The following is a 23,308-nucleotide window of genomic DNA, read 5'->3' as shown; positions in this document are numbered from 1 at the left end:
ATCTCAGTAATGACTAGTTTCAGAAACGTCTTTTTTAATTATGTACATTTTATTATATTTGACATAAAAAAACAAAAAACTAATATCTTTTGCATATATTTTTAAGCAAAAACAGAGAAAACATCCAGAAACATTACATTTGAGCAAGGGATACAAAACCTAATGCATGTGTATGCATCATTCTTACTTCTTATTCTTTCTTCATCTTATCGCTCCACTGCTCACAAATCATTTAAGATGAATTATTACAGCTTTAAGGATGTTGTGATAAGTTGTATGATTGCTTCTGGCCTATTTGCCATCCTGGTGATCTTTCGGATGATTAAACTCTGATCTCTAGCAGCACCTCAGAAAATTCAAAGTCCTCGGGTCTCTGCCTCTCGCAGAGGCCGTAGGATGACTTCCCTCTTGTAGGAGAAGCGGGTGAGTTTCACTTTGTGGTACAACCTCTCACTGCGCTGGAGTAGGTGATAAAGTGAAATGGTGAACTTAGCCAGAGCCAATGTGCAGATAATCTCTACCACCAGAATAACAATGTAAACCTTCAGATGAGTTTTGCACTGCTGAACTTTTGTGCTGTCTTGAGGAACAAAGTAAGCTTGCTGCTGCTCTGAGGTTGTCACGTTCAGACAGGAGAAGATCACTGGAGTGGGTGGAGGAGATGTAGTTGTTGTAGTAGTTGTGGTTGTACTTGTTGTTGGGGTGGTTGTGGGTGTAGATGTTGTTGTGGGTGCAGTCGTGGTCAGAGTAGTGGTGGTTGCAATTGTAGTCGGGGTGGTTGTGGTTGCAGTTGTGGTTGGGGTGGTTGTAGTTGTTGTGGTAGTCGTGGGTGCAGTTGTTACTGGGGTGGTTGTGGGTGTAGTTGTCGTAGTCAGGGATGTAGTGGTGGTTGTGGGTGTGGTTGTGGTTGGGGTGGTTGTAGGTGTAGTTGTGGTTGGGGTGGTCGTGGCTGTAGTTGTTGTCATGGGTGTAGTTGTGGTTGGGGTGGTTGTGGGTGTAGTTGTGGTTGGGGTGGTTGTGGGTGTAGTTGTGGTGGTCGTGGGTGTAGTTGTGGTTGGGGTGGTCGTGGGTGTAGTTGTTGTCGTGGGTGTAGTTGTGGGTGTAGTTGTTGTGGTGGTCGTGGGTGGAAGTGTTGTTGTGGGTGTAGTTGTGGGTGTAGTTGTTGTGGTAGTCGTGGGTGGAAGTGTTGTCGTGGGTGTAGTTGTTGTCATGGGTGTAGTTGTGGTTGGGGTGGTCGTGGGTGTAGTTGTTGTCGTGGGTGTAGTTGTGGTTGGGGTGGTCGTGGGTGTAGTTGTTGTCGTGGGTGTAGTTGTGGTTGGGGTGGTCGTGGGTGTAGTTGTTGTCATGGGTGTAGTTGTGGTTGGGGTGGTCGTGGGTGTAGTTGTGGGTGTAGTTGTGGTTGGGGTGGTCGTGGGTGTAGTTGTTGTCATGGGTGTAGTTGTGGTTGGGGTGGTCGTGGGTGTAGTTGTGGGTGTAGTTGTTGTGGTAGTCGTGGGTGGAAGTGTTGTCGTGGGTGTAGTTGTGGGTGTAGTTGTTGTGGTAGTCGTGGGTGGAAGTGTTGTCGTGGGTGTAGTTGTGGGTGTAGTTGTTGTGGTAGTCGTGGGTGGAAGTGCTGGGCAAATCAGCTGATCCTGTGTTAATGAGGGCATTTTCGTCCCTTTCAAATCTTCGGGACACTCACAGAGTGGAGGAGACGTGAGCTTTGCAGCATTTCCGGTCACCCAGCTGTGGAAGGCTTTCAGGTTACAGTCGCAGAGCCACGGGTTGTTACTGAGGTCAAGCTTCCTGAGCTTTCCTAATGGGTCAAAAATATCTCCAGGAAGCGTCTGGAGGTTGTTGTGAGCAAGCTTGAGAGTGGCTAGTGATTGTAGCTTTTCAAACAGATCTTCATCCAGTGACTCTATTATGTTGTTCTGTAGATTCAGTTCTGTGAGCTTTTCTGGGCCTTCAAAGTATTCAGGGGACAAGGTGACGAATTTATTCTTCGACAGGTCCAGCTTCCTGATTTTCTTCAGAGGGCCAAAAACTCCTTTAGGGAGACTGGAGAGATTGTTTTGCTGGAGGCTTAATTCGGTCAATTTGGGCATTTCTCCAAACAGCACTGGTGGCAAACTTTTCAGCCTGTTGTTCTTCAGGGTCAGTGTTTTAAGCTGAGGGAAGCCAACAAAATACCCCTCAGGAAAAGTAGTTAGAAGATTATTGTCCAGCAACAGTTTAGTCAGTTTGTTTTTATGAGGGAACAGATTGGGAGGCAATTCTTCTATCTGGTTTCCATGCAAGCTGATTTCCTTTAAGTTTGGTAAATTCTGAAACAAGTCTTCAGGAATGGTGGTCAGCTGATTCTCATAAAGTCGGAATGCCTCCAGCTTGTTTAGGTTGGAGAACCAGTGAGTTGACACAGCAGAGAGATTGTTTTTACCCAAATGGAGCATTAAAAGGTTGTCAAGACCGTCAAATGTCTCATCTTCAATCAACTTAATCTCATTCAAATTCAACAGGAGGTGTCTTAGTTTTTTAAGGCCTTCAAACAAACCTTTATCAAGTCTTTGAAGCTTGTTAGATTTGAGTACGAGTTCCTCCATGTTGCTGAGGTCGTTAAAGACTCCTACTGGGAGTGACGTTAATTTGCTGCCAGAGACCTCAATATTTTTCAGGTTTTTCAGTCCCTCGAACGCTCCCAGCTCGATGGATGATATGTTACTGTTTATGAACTCCACCTTTTCAAGCTGTGGGTTTTCAGCAAAGGCTCCTTTTGGTATTGTTGTAATATGGCTAACCAAAAAAAAGACTTCTGTCACTTTGGGTCTGAGAGAGCGTGGGATTTCTGTAGCTGAGCTAAAAACTGCCTGGTTCTCTTTGGGGCAGTCAGTCGCCTTTTCACATGGTTGGGTTTCAGCCAGTGAAAAGTCAGGCATGAAAAGTAGAAAGAAAACGATGATCTCGCCTCTGGACATTTTTATTCACTAGAAAAAGAAAAAAATATTTTTACCCTCATACAAAATTTTCAAGAATTACATTTTGGTTTGTAATTTAGCATGATTTGTTTTTAATGCATCAAATTCAGACCTGCAATTTCTCTGGAAAATCTTTTTTTTTTAAACCTAGTCAAATATCAAAGAAAAGGGTACCTACCAGGTTATTTCTTTTGGAGGATGAAGCTCCAGCAAAAACGAGACACATGCGAGTTAGGTAATTATTACTGAGGCTCCAACAGGCTGTAAGTCTGTTGCATCTGAGGCGTGGCGCAGCACACTTCTGCAGCCCGAGATAAGAGCAAGGCATCAGTTTTTTAGTTACTGCACACGTCTACAGAGTGCATTCAAGATTGTGGAGTTTTTCTTTAACGTCATACATAGCTGTGTGATTAATGTTTAACACATGCTTAACACAATATTTCAGGCCAGTTAAAACGCACATGTGTTTGTTATTTTGGTTTTTTACTTCCTCACTGGAACAGCACGAAAAAATGCACAACATCATTTTTGATGAATTTGTTGCTTCCAGTTTGTAATCATAGGCAAGCTTCAGGTGGAACTTTTGGATTCCAGCTAAAGTATTTCAGACTTTATCGTGACTGTTTTCCATTAGATGGCAGTGTAATGGAAGGTACTGTGGATGTAGAATGGATTTTACCAAGAGGATAGTAGATGTAACTGGGTGTTTAACCCAGGGTATTGTGTTTTGGACTTCTTAGTTTAATTTGTTTTCCATCTCTTACATTACCTGGTTGGTTTTTATCGTCTGAGTCTCCCTCTGTTCTTTGCTGTGTCTTCCCTCATAGCAGCGTGTCTCCCTGACACGCTGTTTGTTTGCTGTTTGTTTGCTGTTTGCTGCTATAACTACACATGTTTCTTGTTCAGCTATTTATTTATGAGTGACTTATGTATGTATGTATATATATATATGTATATATTGTACTATTCTTAGTTAGTGTATTGTCTGTCTTGTCTTAATGTTGGCTTATAATGGAGCACTGTAACAAAAATAATTTCCCCCAGGGATCAATAAAGTATTCTGATTCTGATTCTGACACGTGTTGTCCTTATATACCTGTACTCTGATTTCCAGTTCTTGCCCTGGAGAAGTTTTTGCTCTTTTGTTATTTCTGTGGATAGTCAGCATTACAGTTAGATTTTAAGTTTACTTATTGTTTTCTAAGTCCTCTGTTTGGGTCCACATCCTGCCTCCCACACAGCCGGACCTTGACAATGGTACTCATGCTGACACTCTGTACTTGGCTATTATGTATGGATTTATGTGATTGAAGCGTGAGGCTTGCCTTGTTTCTTTTAATTTTACCATATTAAAATAAATGAATTAAAAAAAATTAGTGGGCGGCACGGTGGCACGGTGGTTAGCACTGTTGCCGCACAGCAAGAAGGTCCTGAGTTCAATTCCAGCATCAGGCCGGGGTCTTTCTGTGTGGAGTTTGCATGTTCTCTCCGTGTTTGCGTGGGTTCCCTCCGGGTACTCCGGCTTCCTCCCACCGTCCAAAGACATGCAGCTTGTGGGGATAGGTTAATTGGATGATCCCAATTGCCACTAGGTGTGAATGTGAGAGTGAATGTGAGTGTGAATGGTTGTCTGTCCCTGTGTGTTAGCCCTGCGACAGACTGGCGACCTGTCCAGGGTGTACCCCGCCTCTTGCCCTATGACAGCTGGGATAGGCTCCAGCGCCCCCCACGACCCTGAAAAAGGATAAGCGGAAGTGAATGGATGGATGGAAAAAAAATTAGTACTCCTGGGTTGTTGTTTTTGTTACGTTTTATTAAATGTACAACCCACTATGTCAGTGTCATGCTGAAAACTTTCACGTGTTTAAAATCATTTTCACAAGAATTCAAATATGAAACAATGTATATATTTATATAAATAATGTCAGACTTGTCAAACCTAGTATGAATGGTGAAGCTCAGTAAATAAGAGACAATAAGAGAGCGTGCACATGCTCTCACTAGAAGTGTTGCATTTATTCAGGCTATTGAAGCGTGATGTATAGTATAGTAGAAGAAAGTGTACTTTATTGGTCCCCGTGGGGAAAATCCCTCTCTGCATTTAACCCATTCACTCAGTGAAGCAGTGGGCAGCCACTGGGGACCCGGGGAGCAGTGTGTAGGGACGGTACCTTGCTCAGGGGTACCTCAGGGTAGCTGTTCAGGGGAATCGAACCCCCGACCTTCCGATCATGGGGCCACCACTCTACCTACTGAGCTATCCCTGCCCCTAGTGAACTCCATATTACATCTTTTGTATGTATATTGTAACGCTTTTGCAAAGAAGTTCAACTATTTGCTAAATGTTGGGTTGTTAGCACAAAATCAGCCGTCAAGCTGCAACAATTGTTAATGAAAAACAGTCGTTGGGTGGTTAACTCAACAGGCGAAGCATGTTTCAGTTTACATTCACAAATATGTCCAGGTTGGCCAAAAGTTGTTAAGGCATTTGTTGTTACAGTTAGTATTTAAGATGGCATCTCTTTCCTCAAAGATGCACAGTCAGGAAGACACACTGAGGGGTAAATCTGATGAATAAAACTGAAAGGTAATGAACTCTCTGGTGCCTTTCAGGCTCAATTACCAACTCTCCAAAGTCGCCCTCTAAAAGTTCTTCGTGTGCTTTGTTTGAATTGCAGTCTACAGCACAGAGTTCGTACTCCTGCGGCCTATATTCCCCGTGCCACTCTTATTTCTCCTCCAGCAAATACAGCTGATAATTACAGTGCTGATGATGACAGTGCACACTACTGCGATGACAATTAGGGTGATTGAAATATCACGAGAAATGCTTCCAGTATTCCCTTGTCCACTCCTGGTTACCTTTTCATACTCTGAGGTGGGGGTCGTCTTGACAGCTGGTGAGGGAGTGCTTCTTTTGGCTGGAGGTGTATGTGGCCTCCTCCTCTTCTCTGTTGAGGTCAGCACGGGCTCCTGAGTAGAGCTGAGAGATACCAAGTTCTCATCTGCCAGCAAAGCAATCATCTCGCCATTCAGACTGGAAGGAGCGTCACAGACCACAAGGCTTTGGTTGGTCTTTGATGGGTGCTGCTTCAACCAGTCCCTAAGTGGCAGAATATCCTTGTCACACCTCCAGGGATTTTGCTGGAGGAGTACTTCCTCTGATGCAGTAAGGGCATCTAAACTCTCCTGTGGTAGGTTAGGGAGGGAATTGTTTCGCAGGTCTATCTGTCCCAGGTGGGTCAGACCCTGGAGGAAACCACGTGGGAGGGATTTGATGAAGTTGTTTTCCAGAGAAATGTTGACCAGTCTTGGTAGCACCTGGAAAGTCCCAGCTTGCAGGGTCGTGATCAGATTGGTGTGCAGGGATACCTCTCCCAGCTGTTCCAATCCTCTAAATGCACTGGTGGATACATAACTAATCCGGTTACGACTGAGGACCAGGAGGCGTAACTGAGTCAGGTTCCTGAACGTGTCATTTTCCACACGACTCAGCTTGTTGTCATACAGCCACAGCTCCTTAAGGGCCGTGGGCCCAAACACCCTTGGCCCCAGAGTCTCCAGCTGGTTTTCATACAGGGAGATCTGGGAAAGATTTGGCACGTTTAGGAAGATCCCTTCTGGGAGAGATGTGATCTTGTTGTTGGAGAGAAACAGCTTCTGGAGTTTTGGAGTCTTGGAGAACAGGTCACGGTGGAGGTGAGTGATTTGGTTGTCTTGTAGTGACAGCTCTCCCAGGTTTACAAGGTCATCCAAAGTACCAACTTGAAGCTCCTGTAGCATGTTTCTATTAAGGCGTAAAGTTATGATCTGAGAAAGACCCTTAAAGGTTTCTCTAGATAGCTGGCTGACTTTGTTACCAGAAAGGGAAAGGTAGCTCAACTGTTTCAGTGGATGAAAAGTTTCCACAGGTACTGCAGTGAAAAGATTCCTACTAAGGTCAAGTCTTCTAAGCTCGGTCAACAGGGAAAACCACTGAGGCCGAAGTACTAAGAGGTTGTTGATGCTTAGTGTCAAAGCCTCAAGTTTCTGCAGATTTTTCAACAAGGCTTCTGGCAGATCCTGCAGTTGGGTACCAGTTAATGTTAAGGACCCGATATGTGGTGTTGAATTAAACGTGCCAGGGCGCACTTCCCTCAAAGGAGATTCTTTAATTAGCAACAAATCCAACGAATTCGTCATGTGTTCTGGCTCCAGAGAGTTAAAACTGCATTTTGAAAAATAGAGTTTGGTGGCAGATGACGGCAGCGGCATGGGGAAGTTTGACAGGCCAACGCATTGGACTGTGCTTCCTCTACATTGGCATCCATCCGGACACGCCCAGACAACACTGAGGGCCATGAGAAGTAGGAGTACAGGAAGTGTCGTTGGCAGCTCCATTATTGCCCTAAAATAGAAGAAACATATGTTGATTGGTTACATGCCAAAGTCACTAAACAAATCAGTGTGAGCCATGTTTGTTGCCATATTTAAGAAAAAGAAGTCTGGATACATTAAGATTGTGTACAACCTGTGGGGATTTTGCTTTATGTGGAAGGCCAGCAAGCGCTCATTAAACAAACGCTGTTATTTTTGCTTACAAAAGTAACTGAACTGCTCCACTTTGGATATTCATGAGGGAAAATGGACATTGTTGCATTTCTGGTGTGTTAACGCCACTGGACCTACTCTGAAATTTGATTTATTATTGCAAAACCTTTTTGCTTACAGGGCAGTAAAGAAAAGGATTTATTTATCTCCTCTCCATGTCAGATTGGGATTCTCTGCTCCCAGAACCATCACAATGATAGGAAAGTTCTACTGAATGCAGCTCTAATTAGTAACAGTGTCTTCATGGTGTAGCCTCTGAGTTTGTGTTTCGTCCAGGAAGCCGACATTTGCATAAATTAATCCAATGTTGCCCGTAGCTAGGAGCACTGCCCACCAACAGAACTGACTGCTAAATGCTTGGCAGGCCTCTGGCAGCAAAACCGTGTATGCAGCATTTGTGTTAAGCAGTAATTTTGAACCACTCATGCCTGAATAATTTGTTTTGCAAAATTTTTTGAAAGTGAACACTGAATATTTGTTAGCAAATGAAATTCAGTGTTTTGTCTGCTTCTCAGCATGCCAGACTGCCTGCACAAGTTTGGAAGCTGAGCCGTTCTCACTGTTTGTAGAGGCACAGACGGCTCCTGGAACAAAACCTTGCCAGCATCATGACCTGCTTCTCCACGCAAATTCACCAAATTCACAGTCCTGCAACTGAGGGCTGGCAAGCCTGAGTTGCTTCTCAGTAGATGAGATGTATTAGTTTGCAACAAGAGTGTCTTTCAGGAAGGAACGTTGTAAAGACAAAATAAAATATCCTTCAAACGAACTCAAAGGCATCAGATTTCTTAACTTCCTTCTTTTCTTTTTTTTTCATCAAAAGCAGGAGGTCATAAAATCCATGCTGGTCCGTCCCAGCTGCTCACAGTTTAACACATTTTTTCTGTTTTCATTAAAAGGTTGGAGAGGTGGTACTAGATTCCTGCTGTGAGGGTGAAGTCATTGTTTCCACTGCTATTACAATTTTATAACGTTTACATGATTTCTAGCCATACTAACATAATACCTCATTTAATTCCTCATAATTCTTATTTCTTTTAACTTTCCTATAAGAGACACCGAACAGTTTCATGATTATTTCCTTTTTCTTTCCTGCTGTGAATATGGCCGGTCAGAGTTCAGACTTTAGTCATAGACGGGTTTCTAATTACCGAACTACTGAAAAATAAAATTTAGGTATCCGTGGAATACCCTTCCTTTTGTTATATGGGATCATTTTCGCCGTATTAAAAAGCGGAGGAGCCAGCAGGAGGGAGAAGAAAAGGTAAATTAACACCTAAACTATGTGTCATCTCTGGCAGACTTTATCCTCTCAGTCCAACCCAAACCCACTGTCATTTCGTCACTGGGACAGCCTGAAATGATCTGTGTTGTAATATAATGGTTAAACCATTTCCAGTTCACCAGTAATTCCTTAGATGTTTTTCTCCCTTCGATAATTAAAGGCTCAGAACATTATGTTCTGTGAAAAGAGCGTAGGAGCAGAGCTGCAGAAGGCCATGCATGTTTTATTTAGCATGTTTTGATGAACACCGTAGCTGACATGACATAAAAAATACACTTTGTCATGTAATTCAAAACGTAACTCTTATAATAATGACATATTAAAAAGCTAATTGTTTTACACATGAAAACACATGACTATACAACGTATTATAAATTTAATATTTAAAAAATAACAAGAAGAAAAACTAACATTATATCTTATTCCACATTACTGTCACCGACTTCTTTATCTTGTTTGTTTCCTGTTACATTTACCTCAGAAATATACTGGACACATCTTAAGTCTTAAGTAAATAAAAGTTTTAAAAAAAGAAAAAGTCAAATAAAGGAACAAAGTAGGCCAGCGTGCTGTTTTGCTGAGCTTACCTCTCGTGCTGCGATCCCTGAACAGAGACAGTGAGTCGGTGTGGAGTTCTTTTATGTGCGTCCTCCCTTCCTCCTCAGTTTTACTAATCCTCTGAAAGTTTCCAGCACTGCCTGAACTTTCACACCATCACATTTTCCTGCTCTTCGTCATCAGTCAAATTTTATAAGTCAGCTTTTTTTCTCTCTGTCTCACACAAGAAATGTGTAGATCCTGTTTCTGAGCTTCCTGGCCGTCCCCCGGCCCCCTCGGTGTCTCACACACACTCACCCTTTTTTTCTAAATGTGGTGGAGGGGGATCAGACCAGCAGAAGCCCCACCCTCTGGTACCAGCCTGGGACTGAACTGATTTTGTGTTTATGTGGGTATTTGGTCTCTGTTTCATCTTAGCAAAGACACTTTTTTTAATGCCTCAAGCTTCTTTATTTAATGGACAAGGAAAGATGTATATGTGTGCTAGAGGTTACAGGAAGGGTGACAAGTGACTCTGGACAGAACAATGGAGATTGTTTTGTGTTTTTAGTTTGTGGCAATGTTGTTTGTGTGTCTGCTTGGGTGTGCAAAGTATGGTCTGCACATATCTTTGGAGTAACATTCATGGTATGCTTGTAAATGGATGGGTTTGGTTTCCCAAATCCACTTTTAGGGACAGACTGTAACACAATCCACCCACAAACACACTGAATGAGCGTTCACTCTCTCTGCTGTAACAAAAATGATACATTTTCTATTCATTTTCTTATTATTTTCATATCATAATGAAAGTCTTGTGCGGGTAAGTTCAGGAACAACTTTTAGCATTTAGTACATCTGGATAGAATTAAGCAACGAAGCTTTCCTTGCCTCTACAGCTTTTGCTCGTGTTGTGTGCATATTTCTCATGTGAGCCAAACACGCTATTACAAAACAGAGTGGAACGGTTTCTTTGATATCACAAACAGTAAAGGGAATTATTATGTGATTAAGCTTTAGTGCTAAATTTGTCTTGTTTTCTGGTTTTTAGGTGAAAAAGATGGCTCTGATCTGCCAGTGATATGCAGCTTTTAGCTTTTAAACTCTATCACACAGGAAACTACTGGAAACAGATAATGAGGGTGGAGCTCATCTAAAGGCAGATGTTGCTGCAGTGCACAAAACTGTCCTAAACACTTTTATTGCAATATTGAAACATAAATAATTGTGTTTTATAACTGATTTGATTTACATGCCTCCGACATGAGAGCTATTGTATGTTTTTAGTTTTGCATATTTTACTATAAAGCAAATCTATCCCACATTCTGTGTACAATAGCTTCTAAATTAGTATCCCAAAAGACTGCATGACAAGATAGCATTTTCTGTTCTTCTGTTCAAGGTGCTTTCTATTGTAAGGTAAAGACCCTGCAATAATAGAAAAATCCCATCAAATAGATGCAACTCTGCGAGAAAGTACTTGCAAAGAAAAAGAGGAAGATTGACAGGAAGAAACCTCTGGGACAGACAGGCTTAAACCCAGAGTTTAATAACCAATAACTAATGATTAAATGCAAAATGGTCTGAGTTTATTATCCTGTTAATTCTACAGTTTTCAGTAAAAGAGTTCAGGATAAAAAGAATTTCCTGCTGGAAACGCATGGCATATGTTTATTATTGACATTTGATTAGTACTAGTATTAGTATTAGGTGCTCTTCACAGGTATGGGCGTGGCTGCCTAGTAGCCAGTGGCATGTCTGATTCCACTTACACTCACCTCGTTTCTCCTCTCTATTCCTCACTGGATTGTTGAACTAAAATTGTCATGTTGTAGTGAGACTGGACTCTCCTGATAGGTGAAGCATGTTTTCTTGTTCCTGAGTAAGATTACCCACTCACCGTGTTTTTGCACGTGCCTGTCAGACCTGTGGACAAAGCTGCCTGATCCACTCGCGTCCACAAAGAAACACTTATCTGGATTCAAGCCTGTGAAAGCTGGGGACACATACCTGCACACCAGTTTGTGGAGAAACAGTAAATTCCTTCCCCCATGAGAGCCTGTGAGAACAAACAGGAAAACCAGCGCGCTCAGCTTCAATCCAGACAAACCAGCTTAATGGTGCTGAACCATAGAAATGTCAACTTATGAGTGAGGACCGGTATACAATATTTAATGTTACGGAGCAGTTAGAAAAGCTTCAGCACTTGCCTTTCCTCAGCATTCAATTCAATTCAAGTTATTTATACAGCCTCAAATCGCCTCAAGGTGCTTTATTTTGTAAGGAAATCCTACAATAATACATACAGAGAAAAACCCAACAATCATACGACTGCCTATGAGCAAGCACTGTGGTGACAGTGGGAAGGAAAAACTCCCTTTTAACAGGAAGAAACCTCCGGCAGGGGTGGAGCCATCTGCTGTGACTGGTTGGGGTGAGAGCATTTAAAGAAATGCTTTAAATGCACTATTACAAACTTACACATGTAACTGTGAGTGCTGAAGTTCTCAGTCATAAAATCAACTGACCAGAACATGCAATCTGTGACAACTGAAAACACTTAGCTGTGAGTTACAGAGCCATGTGAAGATACCAAGCTTTGAAATCCTTTCACAGATTTACAGACTGATCAAATGTTCACCTTATTATTTCAGTGAACTTCAGTGAACACATAATATATAAAAAAGAAGCCGGATTGAGCAGGGTTACAGTTATAGCTGCTCTTCTTTGTGATGTAACGAGTGCATGTTCTTTACGGAGGATTTAGAAAGGAATATTAGGATATGTACATTCAGTATGACTCAACTTACAGCCTGTTTTTTTCAAATTTTATTTGTCACGTACACAGTCATACACAGTACGATATGTAGTGAAATGCTTGGACAACTGCTCGTGACCTAAAGAAAACAAAAAAGGAAAGGCTATGAATAAGATAGGAAATAAATATGAAAAATTAAAAAGGGTAAATTTAACTAGGAAGGAATAAAATATAAATTAAGGTTAAAAATGAAATAACTGTACAACACAAATTAGAATGAAGGGTAAATTTAACTGGGAAAGAATAAGATAAAATATATAAATTAAAGTTGAAAATAAAATAACTGTACAACAAAATACACAATATAGAACTATATAAGAATGTATGAAGAAATATAAATAAATATATACACAATAACAGCAGCTGTACAAGTATTAACCGGAAATGAAGAATATAGTGACCAGTGTTGTGCAAAACCAAAGTCCAGAAAGTCCAGTGTGTGTGTAAGAACCATATGTGTGGGTCAGTACTGTGTGGTGGTGTGATTGAGAGACTTGGAGGGCAGTTGGAAGTCTCTCAAGCGTCTGAGGTGGTAGAGACGCTGTCGGGCCTTTTTCACCACGGTGTTGATGTGACAGGACCATGACAGGTCCTGCGTGATGTGAACTCCGAGGTATTTGAAGCTGTCCACTCTCTCCACTGGGCACTCGTTGATGACGGGGGTCTGGTAGTTCCTCTCCTGCTTAGTGCTGAAGTCCACTATCAGCTCCTTTGTCTTACTGACGTTTAGAAGGAGGTTGTTCCTCTGGCACCAGTTCTCCAGATTCCTATTTTTTAAATAAACAGCTTATTATTGGGCTTAAGATAAGATAAGATAAGATAAGATAAGATAGAACTTTATTAATCCCTCGGGTGGGTTCCTCTGGGAAATTCGACTTCCAAAAAAAGCACAGCAACGACCAAAGTTACAGTTACAGAACTGTTATATATATATATACACACACACACACATATATAAATACAGAGACAAATATAAATAAAATATACAAAGGGGATAAATAGAATAAATAGGAATAAAAAATAAAAATACAAGTGAATTGCACATTTCAAGTATTGAGTCTATTGCACTGTTGACTATTTACAAAAAGTATTGCACAAGGTATTGCACAGTGAGGTGCAGAGGCACTACAGCTTAGTTGTTCCCTCCTTTGTCCTCCTGTCTCCCCTCCCTCTCCCCTCCAGAGAGGAGTTAAACAGTTTGATGGCGTGTGGGACAAAGGAGTTTTTAAGTCTGTTAGTTCTTGTCTTGGGGAGAAGCAACCTGTCACTGAACAGACTCTTCTGGTTGTTTATGGCCGTGTGCAGAGGATGCCCAGCATTGTCCATAATGTCCATCAGCTTAATCAAGAGCATTAAAATTCCACCCTGCAGCCAAGACTCTGGGAATTCCACATTTGCTCATGTTTTGGGAAATCCCTCCCAGCTGGCATTACGGTCAAAGTTAGAAGGTTAACATAGACAAATGAAAGATTCCTCCCAGAGCTATGAATCAACAGGTTTTTGTTTCTCTTCCTAAAGTCTTGTTTTCCACATTGGTCCAATATTTCTTGTGCCCCTGCAGTTTTCCTCTCCCCACGCTGACCCTGTGTATGTGCCCACTGTTGTGTGAGCTCAGCCTGCTGGAAAGTCCTAATCACCTGTTGTCATAGCAATGAACTTGGGCACTGCTCACCAATTCATCCTCTTTTGTTTGCTGCTTGGTTTAGCGTCCAATCACCTCTCGTGGAATTTGTGGCATCTGCCGTCATTTTTAGGGTTTAAAAGACTTGAAAAATTATTGTGACTCAGGCAAATATGGCCCCTTGTTTAGTCTCTACAGAACAATGTGTAATGTCCAACTGTGAGGACAAGCTGCTCACAAATGAAACTTTAAATGTACGAACTTCACCTTTAGTTATTTCCTTTCTCATGAAAAACATTTGTGTCAAAACTTCGGTAGAATTAAAGAGCGGCTTTGTAATGAAACATGTTGCACAGTTATTAAAAAGGGAACTGGGCTGGATGTACGTTCACATTTTTGAGGTTATGACAGAGGCTTGTGAAATTACAGGGGCGTCATTTCATAAATGGATTCATCATCTCAAAAGCTAAACATACTGACCTCGTGACATCATGGATAGATGTGTTTCCTGTTTTGAACGTTGTTACAAAGATTAGGGCATAATCTTCCTGTGAAGATGTGTAATTCCTTCTGGGAAAGCACATTTCTGTAACATTCCTGAAAAGGAAGTCAAATCCAGATAAGGAATAATGGTTGTTTACAGCAGCTGTTCGAATAACAGGTGCTGTGGGATTAAACAAGATACTCCAAAATCTTGACCACGATCTGCTCAATCGGTCAAATATTTAGCAGTTTGATCACAGAAGTGGACAGGTTTAAGATATAAAAAAAAACCCACTTTAATCATTCATTTTCATGGCATAAAATACAAATGATGACAGCATCACAGCTAACCCTAACCCAGCTTTTAAAAAAGGCCATTACATGAATGCCTTACAAAGAGAAATACACAACAGGCACTGGGTATATAAAGTGTAGCTCACAACAAATTCACAATAATAGAGATGTTGATCAAACAGATGACACACACAGCTTTAACATTTTGAAATAAACATCTGTAAATAGCACAAATATAAAAGTAGACACTGTCCAGTCGTGCGCTTTTGTCTTGCAGTTTCAAGTATCCACCACTGGAGGGAAACAAATCACCTGCAGCTTTAACACTGACGTGTGTTATCTATAAGCTGCTGAAGCACTGCAGTCTTGGCATAGTAGATAAAACGTACATTTATAAATACAGCAGGCATCAGTGTGTATGACTCGAGACATGGTGAAAGCAAAAGACCAGTGGAAGAAACCAGGTTTTCACTTTATATGCTTGAAAAACAAACAGTGGTCAACAACAGGTGGATTCTTCAGTGGCTCTCTCCGGCTTTAACAGAAACTGTATGACTATAGAATAAACAATGATATATGTATATAAGGCATTATACAATCCTCTCATTTTATCATTATTATCATAATTACACCACAATATTTTTTAAAGAGTTTGAATATGTGCATCATAGCATGAATCTTTTTACCAGTGTTGGGCACTTTTAATTTGAATAATTTGGACATGAACAGGCAGGACTTTAGCAGTCTGCATAGCTACCCAGTTTCAAAATAGACCTAAAATCTTCCCATTTGATTGATGAACATTCAAATATTTGCTCTGTATGCTGACTATTGACAGATATTAGTTTAGCTGTGATATAAAATTAAACACAATACCATCTGAATGTGCTTTTTTCTGAAAAACCCCACAGGGTTCAATTCCATCATATTTCAAAGTCTGATTTTCCTGAGGAAATGTGTTCAGAGAAAACAAACACAGTAATTGTCAGCCGCTAGAAGAGGATCGTTTATCTAGTTGTGCACCAGCCCGATAAGCCAGCGCTACGCCTCATGACGAGCACACTCAGCCTTTAGCTTATACGTGGCCTTGTGGAGGCGATACATGCCATACATGGTAGCAAGAATAAGCGACAACCCTGTAGCTAGAAGAAGGATGTGAGAGAACATGAGGAACCCAGCCAAAGCCGTGTTTGAGGGCAGAAACCACACATACACCCAGCCTTTCTGATGGTTATGGTGGACAAACTCAGGCCCCGGTTCTATCACCAATATGCCATAAAAAGGAGGTGACATGTTCTGAGCAAATTTACCAATAAGTTCAGTGGAAAGTGATGCTGAGAGTGTTGTATCATCTGATGTGGTTGCTTTTACAGTCTGAGTGGTTATTTTGTCAGGGACTTTTTGGGTAGCTCCTTGAGTGGTTTGGATCGCCGCTTCCTTGGATCGAGTAGCCGTTGTGGGGGGTGTGGTTATGGAAGTTAAAGCTGATGTTTGTCCAGAGGTTGACAACATGTGGAGTGGTTGTGTTGGTGACCGGTTCAAATCTTGTAGAGGAAAACTCTTGGCTGTTGTAGCACTGCAAAAGCTGAACTCTTCATCATGCAGCGAGCCAACGGTATGCAGCAGCTGGTAGATTGGAGTGTGACACATCACGTCATCTCTGTCCCAAAGCACATGCTCATTGTGTCTCATCCATCTTGCAATGCCTCTGATAGCACAATTACAATCCCAGGGGTTTCCACTCAGAGTCAGATTCATCAAAGCTGGAAGAGACACGAAAATATCTCCTGGAAGACTGCTAAGGTTGTTATTGTTCAATAAAATTTCAAGAATCTCTCCAAGACCCTTAAAGATATCTTCTGGTAGGCCATACAACTTATTGTCATTGAGGTGAAGTTTCTTCAGGGTGGTTAGTTTGGAGAATAGCTGGGGATGAAGATAATGGAGGTTGTTGGATTTTAGCGAGAGCTTCTGAAGGTTTGGAAGACAGCAGAAAACATCTGGTGGAAGGTCCCTCAGATTGTCATTTAAATGGAAGTTCAGCATAAGCAGCCCAGACATGTTAGCGAACAAATTTCCAGGAACCGTGATGAGGTTGGTGGCATATAGATAGAACTCTGTCATGTCGGGCATGTGACCCATCAGCTCATCTGGTAGAGATAATAGTGGATTCTTGTAAATGGTGAGTTTGACCAACTTTGGCATGTGGTAGAAGCTCTTTTCTGGGATGGCCTGAAGTTGGTTGGAGGATAAGGTCAGGTTTTTCAGGTTCCCCAGAGGCCAGAAGACTTTAGGTGGAAGGCTGGCAATCTGGTTTTGATGGAGTTTTAGCTCCACGAGGTTGATGAGTTTGTCAAAGATGCCAGCTTCTAGAAATTCTAGTTCATTGTAATAGAGTATAAGCTGCTGAAGTTTAGTCAAGGAGTGAAAGATGGTAGGAGGAAGCTTCTTTATGAAGTTCCTTCCAAGATTCAGAAAGGTGAGGTTGGTCAGTCCTTCAAATAGGTCTGGATCAAGACTCCTGAGTTTGTTGCGGCTTAGGTCCAGATCCTGCAACCCACCCAGTCCTTCAAACATGTCTGGATGAATGTTCTCAAACTGGTTCCCATCTAGATGCAGCTGCTCAAGAGCAGCAAGTGGACTGAACACTCGAGGAGGAAGGGTCGACAGATCGTTAGATGACAGCTTGACAGACTTGAGCTGGGGAGCTATGAGGAAAGCCTGAGGATGGACGGTGTGTAGATGACTCTTTATGAGACTGAAACGCAGCAGGAGGTCCAGATTTGCTAAACTTCGCTCATTTAGGACATTCATGTTTGTAACACTGAGCTGCAGCAGGTATGTGTGGAGAGGCAGAGGCGGTATATCAGTGATGGTGGAGCCAGTACACATGGCAGCGCCTTGAGGGTTGCATCGGCAACTGCTGGGGCAAGAACTGCTGTGGGTAAAGTCTGGAATCATAAAGAGCAAGGGCATCATCCACGTGGTGCCTGGGAAGTAAAAATAAAGCCAATGAGAGTCCACATTTTTCTTTATTTCGATTTTAATAACTCATTTTAGTCATTTTATCTGTATAAAAGAAAACTTCACCTCCTGAAGTCTGAGCCATTATAGCGTTTTGAACATGGAGCATTTATTGAACCTTCTGATATTTCAATTAAATGTTTATTTTCATATATATTTTTGCAATTTATTGCTTAAAATAAATTGTGCACTTGGGTTTTTCAGGGAGAAAAAACTGATGACTGAAGTCTCAAAAGCTTTCATGTATCAAATATGAGGCATTAAAGGCTTAAACGGAGTTAATGATGTAGTAACACAGTAATAATAGCAATCATAATGAAAATATTTTTAAAAAATTAAATTATGTTATTTCATAGATACATTTCAAAAGCATTGAACGTGGGGCGGAAAACCAACATAAGCATTTGACTAACCTCTGAAGTAAAGATCCATCACGGATTGTTTGCTCCCGTGCTGCCTGCTGCTCCTCTCTCTACTGCTGTGTTTAGAAGATGCGCACTCTCTGTCTGTCACGCTATCCAGCCCCTGCTTCACCAAGACGTCTGCCCCAGAGACATTATCTCATCCTTCATGCTGCTCAGGCCTTGAGATTAATTCTAGAGTTCAGGCTAGCAAGAAAACGTCAGCATTATGATTTTTGATTTATTTAAAAGTTGGACTCACTTTTCTGGATACTTTAATGCTACAAATTAATGTAAAACTGATGTCATCTTAGTCTTCAGAGCATTTCATGCACTTTGTTCAGTTTGACTTTCCCAATGTGCAACATTTGGTTGGCTATTTGTAAATTCATGTTTTCTATGATATTTTCCGTTTGAAACCTGCCATCACAAATGTTGACTGACACAGAGGGTGCTGTTTCATTTCCTGTGTATGCAGCTCATGGGCTGGACAGAAACAGATAACGGCCATATCTGCAGCAGGAAAGTTTGGCCGTTTTGTGCATGTACTGTATTGTTACTAAACTAATAAAAGCGAGTAAAGCATACTTGTGTTCACATTGGTAGATTAGTGGGTGAACTCTAATTGTGTTTTAATAATAATAATAATAATAACTTTATTTATAAAGTGCTTTCAAAAAAGTGCTGAACATCTCAAGTACAAGCATTTTCAGGTTTGAGCTCATAGACTCTGTCCTTCTGTACAACATTTCTGTAAAGTGTGAGGTTAACAGTCAAAATCACAGAGAGGGAAAATTGTGCAATGAGAGACTTTACCTTGGGACAGATGTTTTGTTCTGGCAGTCAATCAATCAATACTTTATTTATATAGCACATTTAAAGACCGGAGGTACATCAAAGTGCTTCTCAGTAATAAAATATGAAACAAAATTAATTGCATATGGGTACGATAGTAGAGTATAAATAAATTCCCAGATAAAACAAAGCACTAATTAGCCCGGGAGTACTATGTTAAAACAAATATTTCACACTTAGTGTAAAAGTTCGGTAAAATCAACACAGAAATATCAACTGCAAAAACCCAGTAAAACAATAGGTTAAAATTACATACAAAATGTAATAAAAGTACAAAGTGTACAGCCGACAAATCACTAACTGAAAATGCAAGATCAAATAAATAAGTTTTCAATCGTGTTTTAAAAGATTGAATAGATTCCGGCGCGCGAATATCAGCTGGAAGATTGTTCCAGAGGTTCGGTGCAGCAGGCAAAGGCACGATCACCTCTGGTTTTCTGAGACCGAGGTTGCACCAAGGTCATTTGACTCCATGATAGAAGTGCCTTCAGGATACAGGCTGAGAAGTTCAGTTAAATAGCAAGGCGCAACATTACTTACGATTTTCCCTTACTGTACAGTATAAAGCGCCTTGAGGCGACTGTTGTTGTGATTTGGCGCTATATAAATAAAATTGAATTGAATGTAAGCAATAAAATCTTAAAATCAATCCGATATTTGATGCACAGTAAATTTCCCAGTGTTAAATCAGCAGTGTTAAAGTGTCTTTACTCTAATAGAGTCATTATAACATCAGCTGGAGCAAAACGCCCCCAGTGTGGAGTTACTGTAGAAAGCTCCTGCCACCACATTTTCTTCAGGTCACTTACAGGGTAAGTTGTTCATATTCACTTATTAAACCAACAATTTGACATTTTAAACAGCATGTTAAAATAAGGTTACATTCCTTTTGTTACGGTTTGGAGGAGGACTCAAGCGCAGGACTCTGGTTCTGATGCTCACGAGAAGGGTTTATTTACAAGTCACCAGGTGTAGAGAATGTGCGGGGTTGGGGTGTTATATACAGCTGAGTGGGGGGAGAAGGGGTCTCCAGGGAAGTCCAGGGGAAAGCACGCGCTAGTGATGGCCTGCTTGAAGCTGACGCTCCGGTGCGTGTGTCACAAAAAGCTTGATTCGTTTGGCCAGAGTCACGTGATCAGTGACGTCCGAAGCTTCATTTAGAACATAACCGCTTCGGTGTCTGATTCCCTGGTTTATAAGGAAGTGATTTATGGAGTGTTTTGATGGTGACAGATAGCGAACCACTGATATTTCTACTGAGAGATTTGGAGCCAGTGAGGAATAGAGGAGGTTCTGTTGTGTGGGAGTATTTTGAGTTGATTTTGGTCGATCGGGTGGGTTTTCCAGCTTTGTGTTCTGGCTGTTTGTTTTGTTTTGTGCGTGTTTATTTTATCTGAAAACGGGAAAAACTTAAAATGTCAAAAATCTGATTTTCATAATATAAATATCATTAAATAACTTTAGAAAAACTTCCATTTGACTCTTTACATGTAATGTTGTAAAAATATATATTTTATTGTTTAATTCATCTGAAAATGTTAGTCTGCAAAATGTGCAGCAATTTAATTTATTTATTCTCTTTAGCTGATAGTTTGTGGGGCCCAGGTAGACCGTATAACTGCATCTCTACCAGTTTCTCTGCACTCCAGCCTCCTCTGTGCCATGTGAAGGGATTTTCCTTAATGCAGGAGAAATGATCTCCACGAAAATGAACAGGTTTGGCCATCGCACACTAGAACAAATTCTCTTCTTAAATAAAAATGAAAAAGGGCTACTTTAAATGCATCATGTTTTTAATTTGCAAGTTCATAAGCATTTTCCTTTTCCAGTTCACAATCAATTCTACCCCCAGGTCAAAAATATGTATAGGAAAATGTCCCTAATATAATATTATTTATAAATATGCCTGTCCGGCGATTAATTGCATAAGTACAAGGAGGCAGGACCTCACAGCAGAAACATACTCCATAATGTGTTGTACATTATTATATGTATATTACATGTAGCGTGGTACTTTTCAATTATTGTATTTACCAACATCAAGAAGTCACAAGCAAAGAAAGACCACACCATGGTGCATATTTAAACAAGGAAAGTTTACTGGTCAAAATTATGTATTAAAGAAATAAACAACATTTTTTTCACCCCCAAAAATACACGTTCAAAGCAACACAGCGGTGGCCCAATATCAGACAAAATTCCACTCTGTAGAGTGGGCAATCATAATGAAGCAGTTGGTTTTAGTTTGTGGATTCAAGCTGCTCTTCATATTTTTGGCCACCAGATGTCACCAGAGAGGACTGTGTTGAAAAGCTTCGAGTAATGAACCGTTTTTCAATTCAAGCTTCAATGCTTCAGAAAGCTTCATTTGGCCATCACTAGCACGCGTTCTTCAGAATATCCACTCACACGATCACAGGCTCACACTCCGACACTGCCACACGGGAATCACACGGGGGAAAATCCAGGAAGCTCTGTAGACAGGGTTAAGAACGACGCACAAAGGAAAACACTCTTAACTAAACTTGCTGTAGCTTGACTTCACTAACGCGTAGTCGACAACGATCCAGCGACGAACAGCAGTCACCTCCTGGCTTAAATGCTGCTCTATGGGCTCAAAATGTGGTCATAAATATTTTGTACTTGTAAAAAAGATTTGTGATTTATTTATTTATTTATTTATTAACTGTATATTTGATGATGTTGGTGTTTGGCTTGATTGTCAGCACAGAGAGGGAGAGAGAGAGAGAGAGAGAGAGAGAGAGGAACAGAGAGAGAGAGAGAGAGAGAGAGAGAGAGAGAGGAACAGAGAGAGAGAGAGAGGGAGAGAGAGAGAGGAACAGAGAGAGAGAGAGAGGGAGAGAGAGAGAGAGGAACAGAGAGAGAGAGAGAGAGAGAGAGAGTGTTACGTCTGGTTCAGTTTGGGTAAGAAGGAAAAACAGCCGAGTCCGTGTAGGTGACAAACATAGTGATTTTATTACATGCTTCTAAGACAGAAGCATGGGAAGACAAGCGTACAGCCACAGATCTCCAAAGAGTGGACCGTTCCCCATCCTTATATAACCCATGATGACATCACACAGTTAGACCTTACTGGAAATGATAACAGTCTCCCCATAGTCCAAAGTTCTCCTTATACAAACATCAGATGATACTTTAGAGAAAAACAAGTGTGTGACATGTCATGTTGTGCAGTTCTGTGAGCCTGTGTGTCCAACTAGAGAATGTCCTGACATGACCTCCCTGTGTAAATAAGGGTGAACGTGCGTGTTTACATAACTCTCTATGTGCATGTTCTGATGTAGGCCTGCAAATGAATTAGAACAAGGTCCTGCTGGACCCTCCAGTTATGGACGGTGAATACAATGCTGTGGATACCATTTGAGACTTGATTACAATGATGATAACCTGCATACATTAATCTTTACTCAGATTACCATAGATATAAAACAAAGATTATACTGTCATCAGATTCCACAATGGTAAATGATTAATGATTGATACTTCTAATTATAACTGTGATCATAAGAATACAAAATAAAATATCTCCTGGTCACAAGAGAGAGAGAGAGAGAGAGAGAGAGGGAGGGAGAGAGAGGAACACACAGAGAGAGAGAGAGAGAGAGAGAGAGAGAGAGGGAGGGAGAGAGAGAGAGGAACACACACAGAGAGAGAGAGAGAGAGAGAGAGAGAGAGAGGAACACAGAGAGAGAGAGAGAGAGAGAGAGAGAGAGAGAGAGAGAGAGGGAGAGAGAGGGAGGGAGAGAGAGGAACACACAGAGAGAGAGAGAGAGAGAGAGAGAGAGAGAGAGGAACACAGAGAGATAGAGAGAGAGAGAGAGAGAGAGAGAGGGAGAGAGGGAGAGGAACACACACACAGAGAGAGAGAGAGAGGAACAGAGAGAGAGAGAGAGAGGGAGGAACACAGAGAGAGAGAGAGGAACAGAGAGGGAGAGAGAGAGGGAGAGGAACAGAGAGAGAGAGAGAGAGAGAGAGGAACACACACAGAGAGAGAGAGAGAGAGAGAGAGAGAGAGAGGGAGGAACACAGAGAGAGAGAGAGGAACAGAGAGGGAGAGAGAGAGAGAGAGGAACAGAGAGAGAGAGAGAGAGAGAGAGAGAGAGAGGAACAGAGAGAGAGAGAGAGAGGGAGGAACAGAGAGAGAGAGAGAGAGAGGAACAGAGAGAGAGAGGAACAGAGAGAGAGAGAGAGAGAGGAACAGAGAGAGGGAGGAACAGAGAGGGAGAGAGAGAGAGAGAGAGAGAGAGAGAAACAGAGAGAGAGAGAGAGAGAGAGAGAGAGAGAGAGAGGAACACACAGAGAGAGAGAGGAACAGAGAGAGAGAGAGAGAGAGAGAGAGAGAGAAACAGAGAGAGAGAGAGAGAGAGGAACAGAGAGAGAGAGAGAGAGAGGAACAGAGAGAGGGAGGAACAGAGAGGGAGAGAG

The 23,308-nt window shown here is 41.5% G+C and overlaps 3 protein-coding genes across 3 annotated transcripts; all 3 read right to left on the bottom strand.

Annotated features, from left to right (window-relative positions):
• Positions 1–272: 272 nt before the first annotated feature.
• Positions 273–2,954, bottom strand: LOC308393739 (uncharacterized protein; the record flags this gene model as incomplete). The annotated part of the gene is made up of 1 exon (XM_080877694.1): positions 273–2,954. One exon carries the CDS (start codon positions 2,952–2,954, stop codon positions 357–359), a length of 2,598 nt encoding a protein of 865 aa, XP_080733820.1. The 3' UTR covers positions 273–356.
• Positions 2,955–4,934: 1,980 nt separating this feature from the next.
• Positions 4,935–9,659, bottom strand: lrrc15 (leucine rich repeat containing 15). The gene is made up of 2 exons (XM_080877622.1): positions 9,417–9,659; positions 4,935–7,341 (listed from the first exon to the last, which is right to left on the bottom strand). Exon 2 carries the CDS (start codon positions 7,332–7,334, stop codon positions 5,634–5,636), a length of 1,701 nt encoding a protein of 566 aa, XP_080733748.1. The 5' UTR covers positions 7,335–7,341; positions 9,417–9,659; the 3' UTR covers positions 4,935–5,633.
• A 4,946-nt stretch (positions 9,660–14,605) lies between these two features.
• Positions 14,606–18,140, bottom strand: LOC308393973 (uncharacterized protein). Its single transcript, XM_080878055.1, has 2 exons — positions 18,020–18,140; positions 14,606–17,572 (listed from the first exon to the last, which is right to left on the bottom strand). The coding sequence occupies exons 1-2, from the start codon at positions 18,036–18,038 to the stop codon at positions 15,624–15,626; spliced, it is 1,968 nt and encodes a 655-aa protein (XP_080734181.1). The 5' UTR covers positions 18,039–18,140; the 3' UTR covers positions 14,606–15,623.
• Positions 18,141–23,308: the final 5,168 nt, after the last annotated feature.

This window comes from Rhamphochromis sp. 'chilingali' (assembly GCF_963969265.1).
Source record: "Rhamphochromis sp. 'chilingali' genome assembly, chromosome: 3".
In the NCBI taxonomy this organism is placed as follows: domain Eukaryota; kingdom Metazoa; phylum Chordata; class Actinopteri; order Cichliformes; family Cichlidae; genus Rhamphochromis; species Rhamphochromis sp. 'chilingali'.
This window is presented reverse-complemented; position numbering and strand designations above follow the sequence as displayed.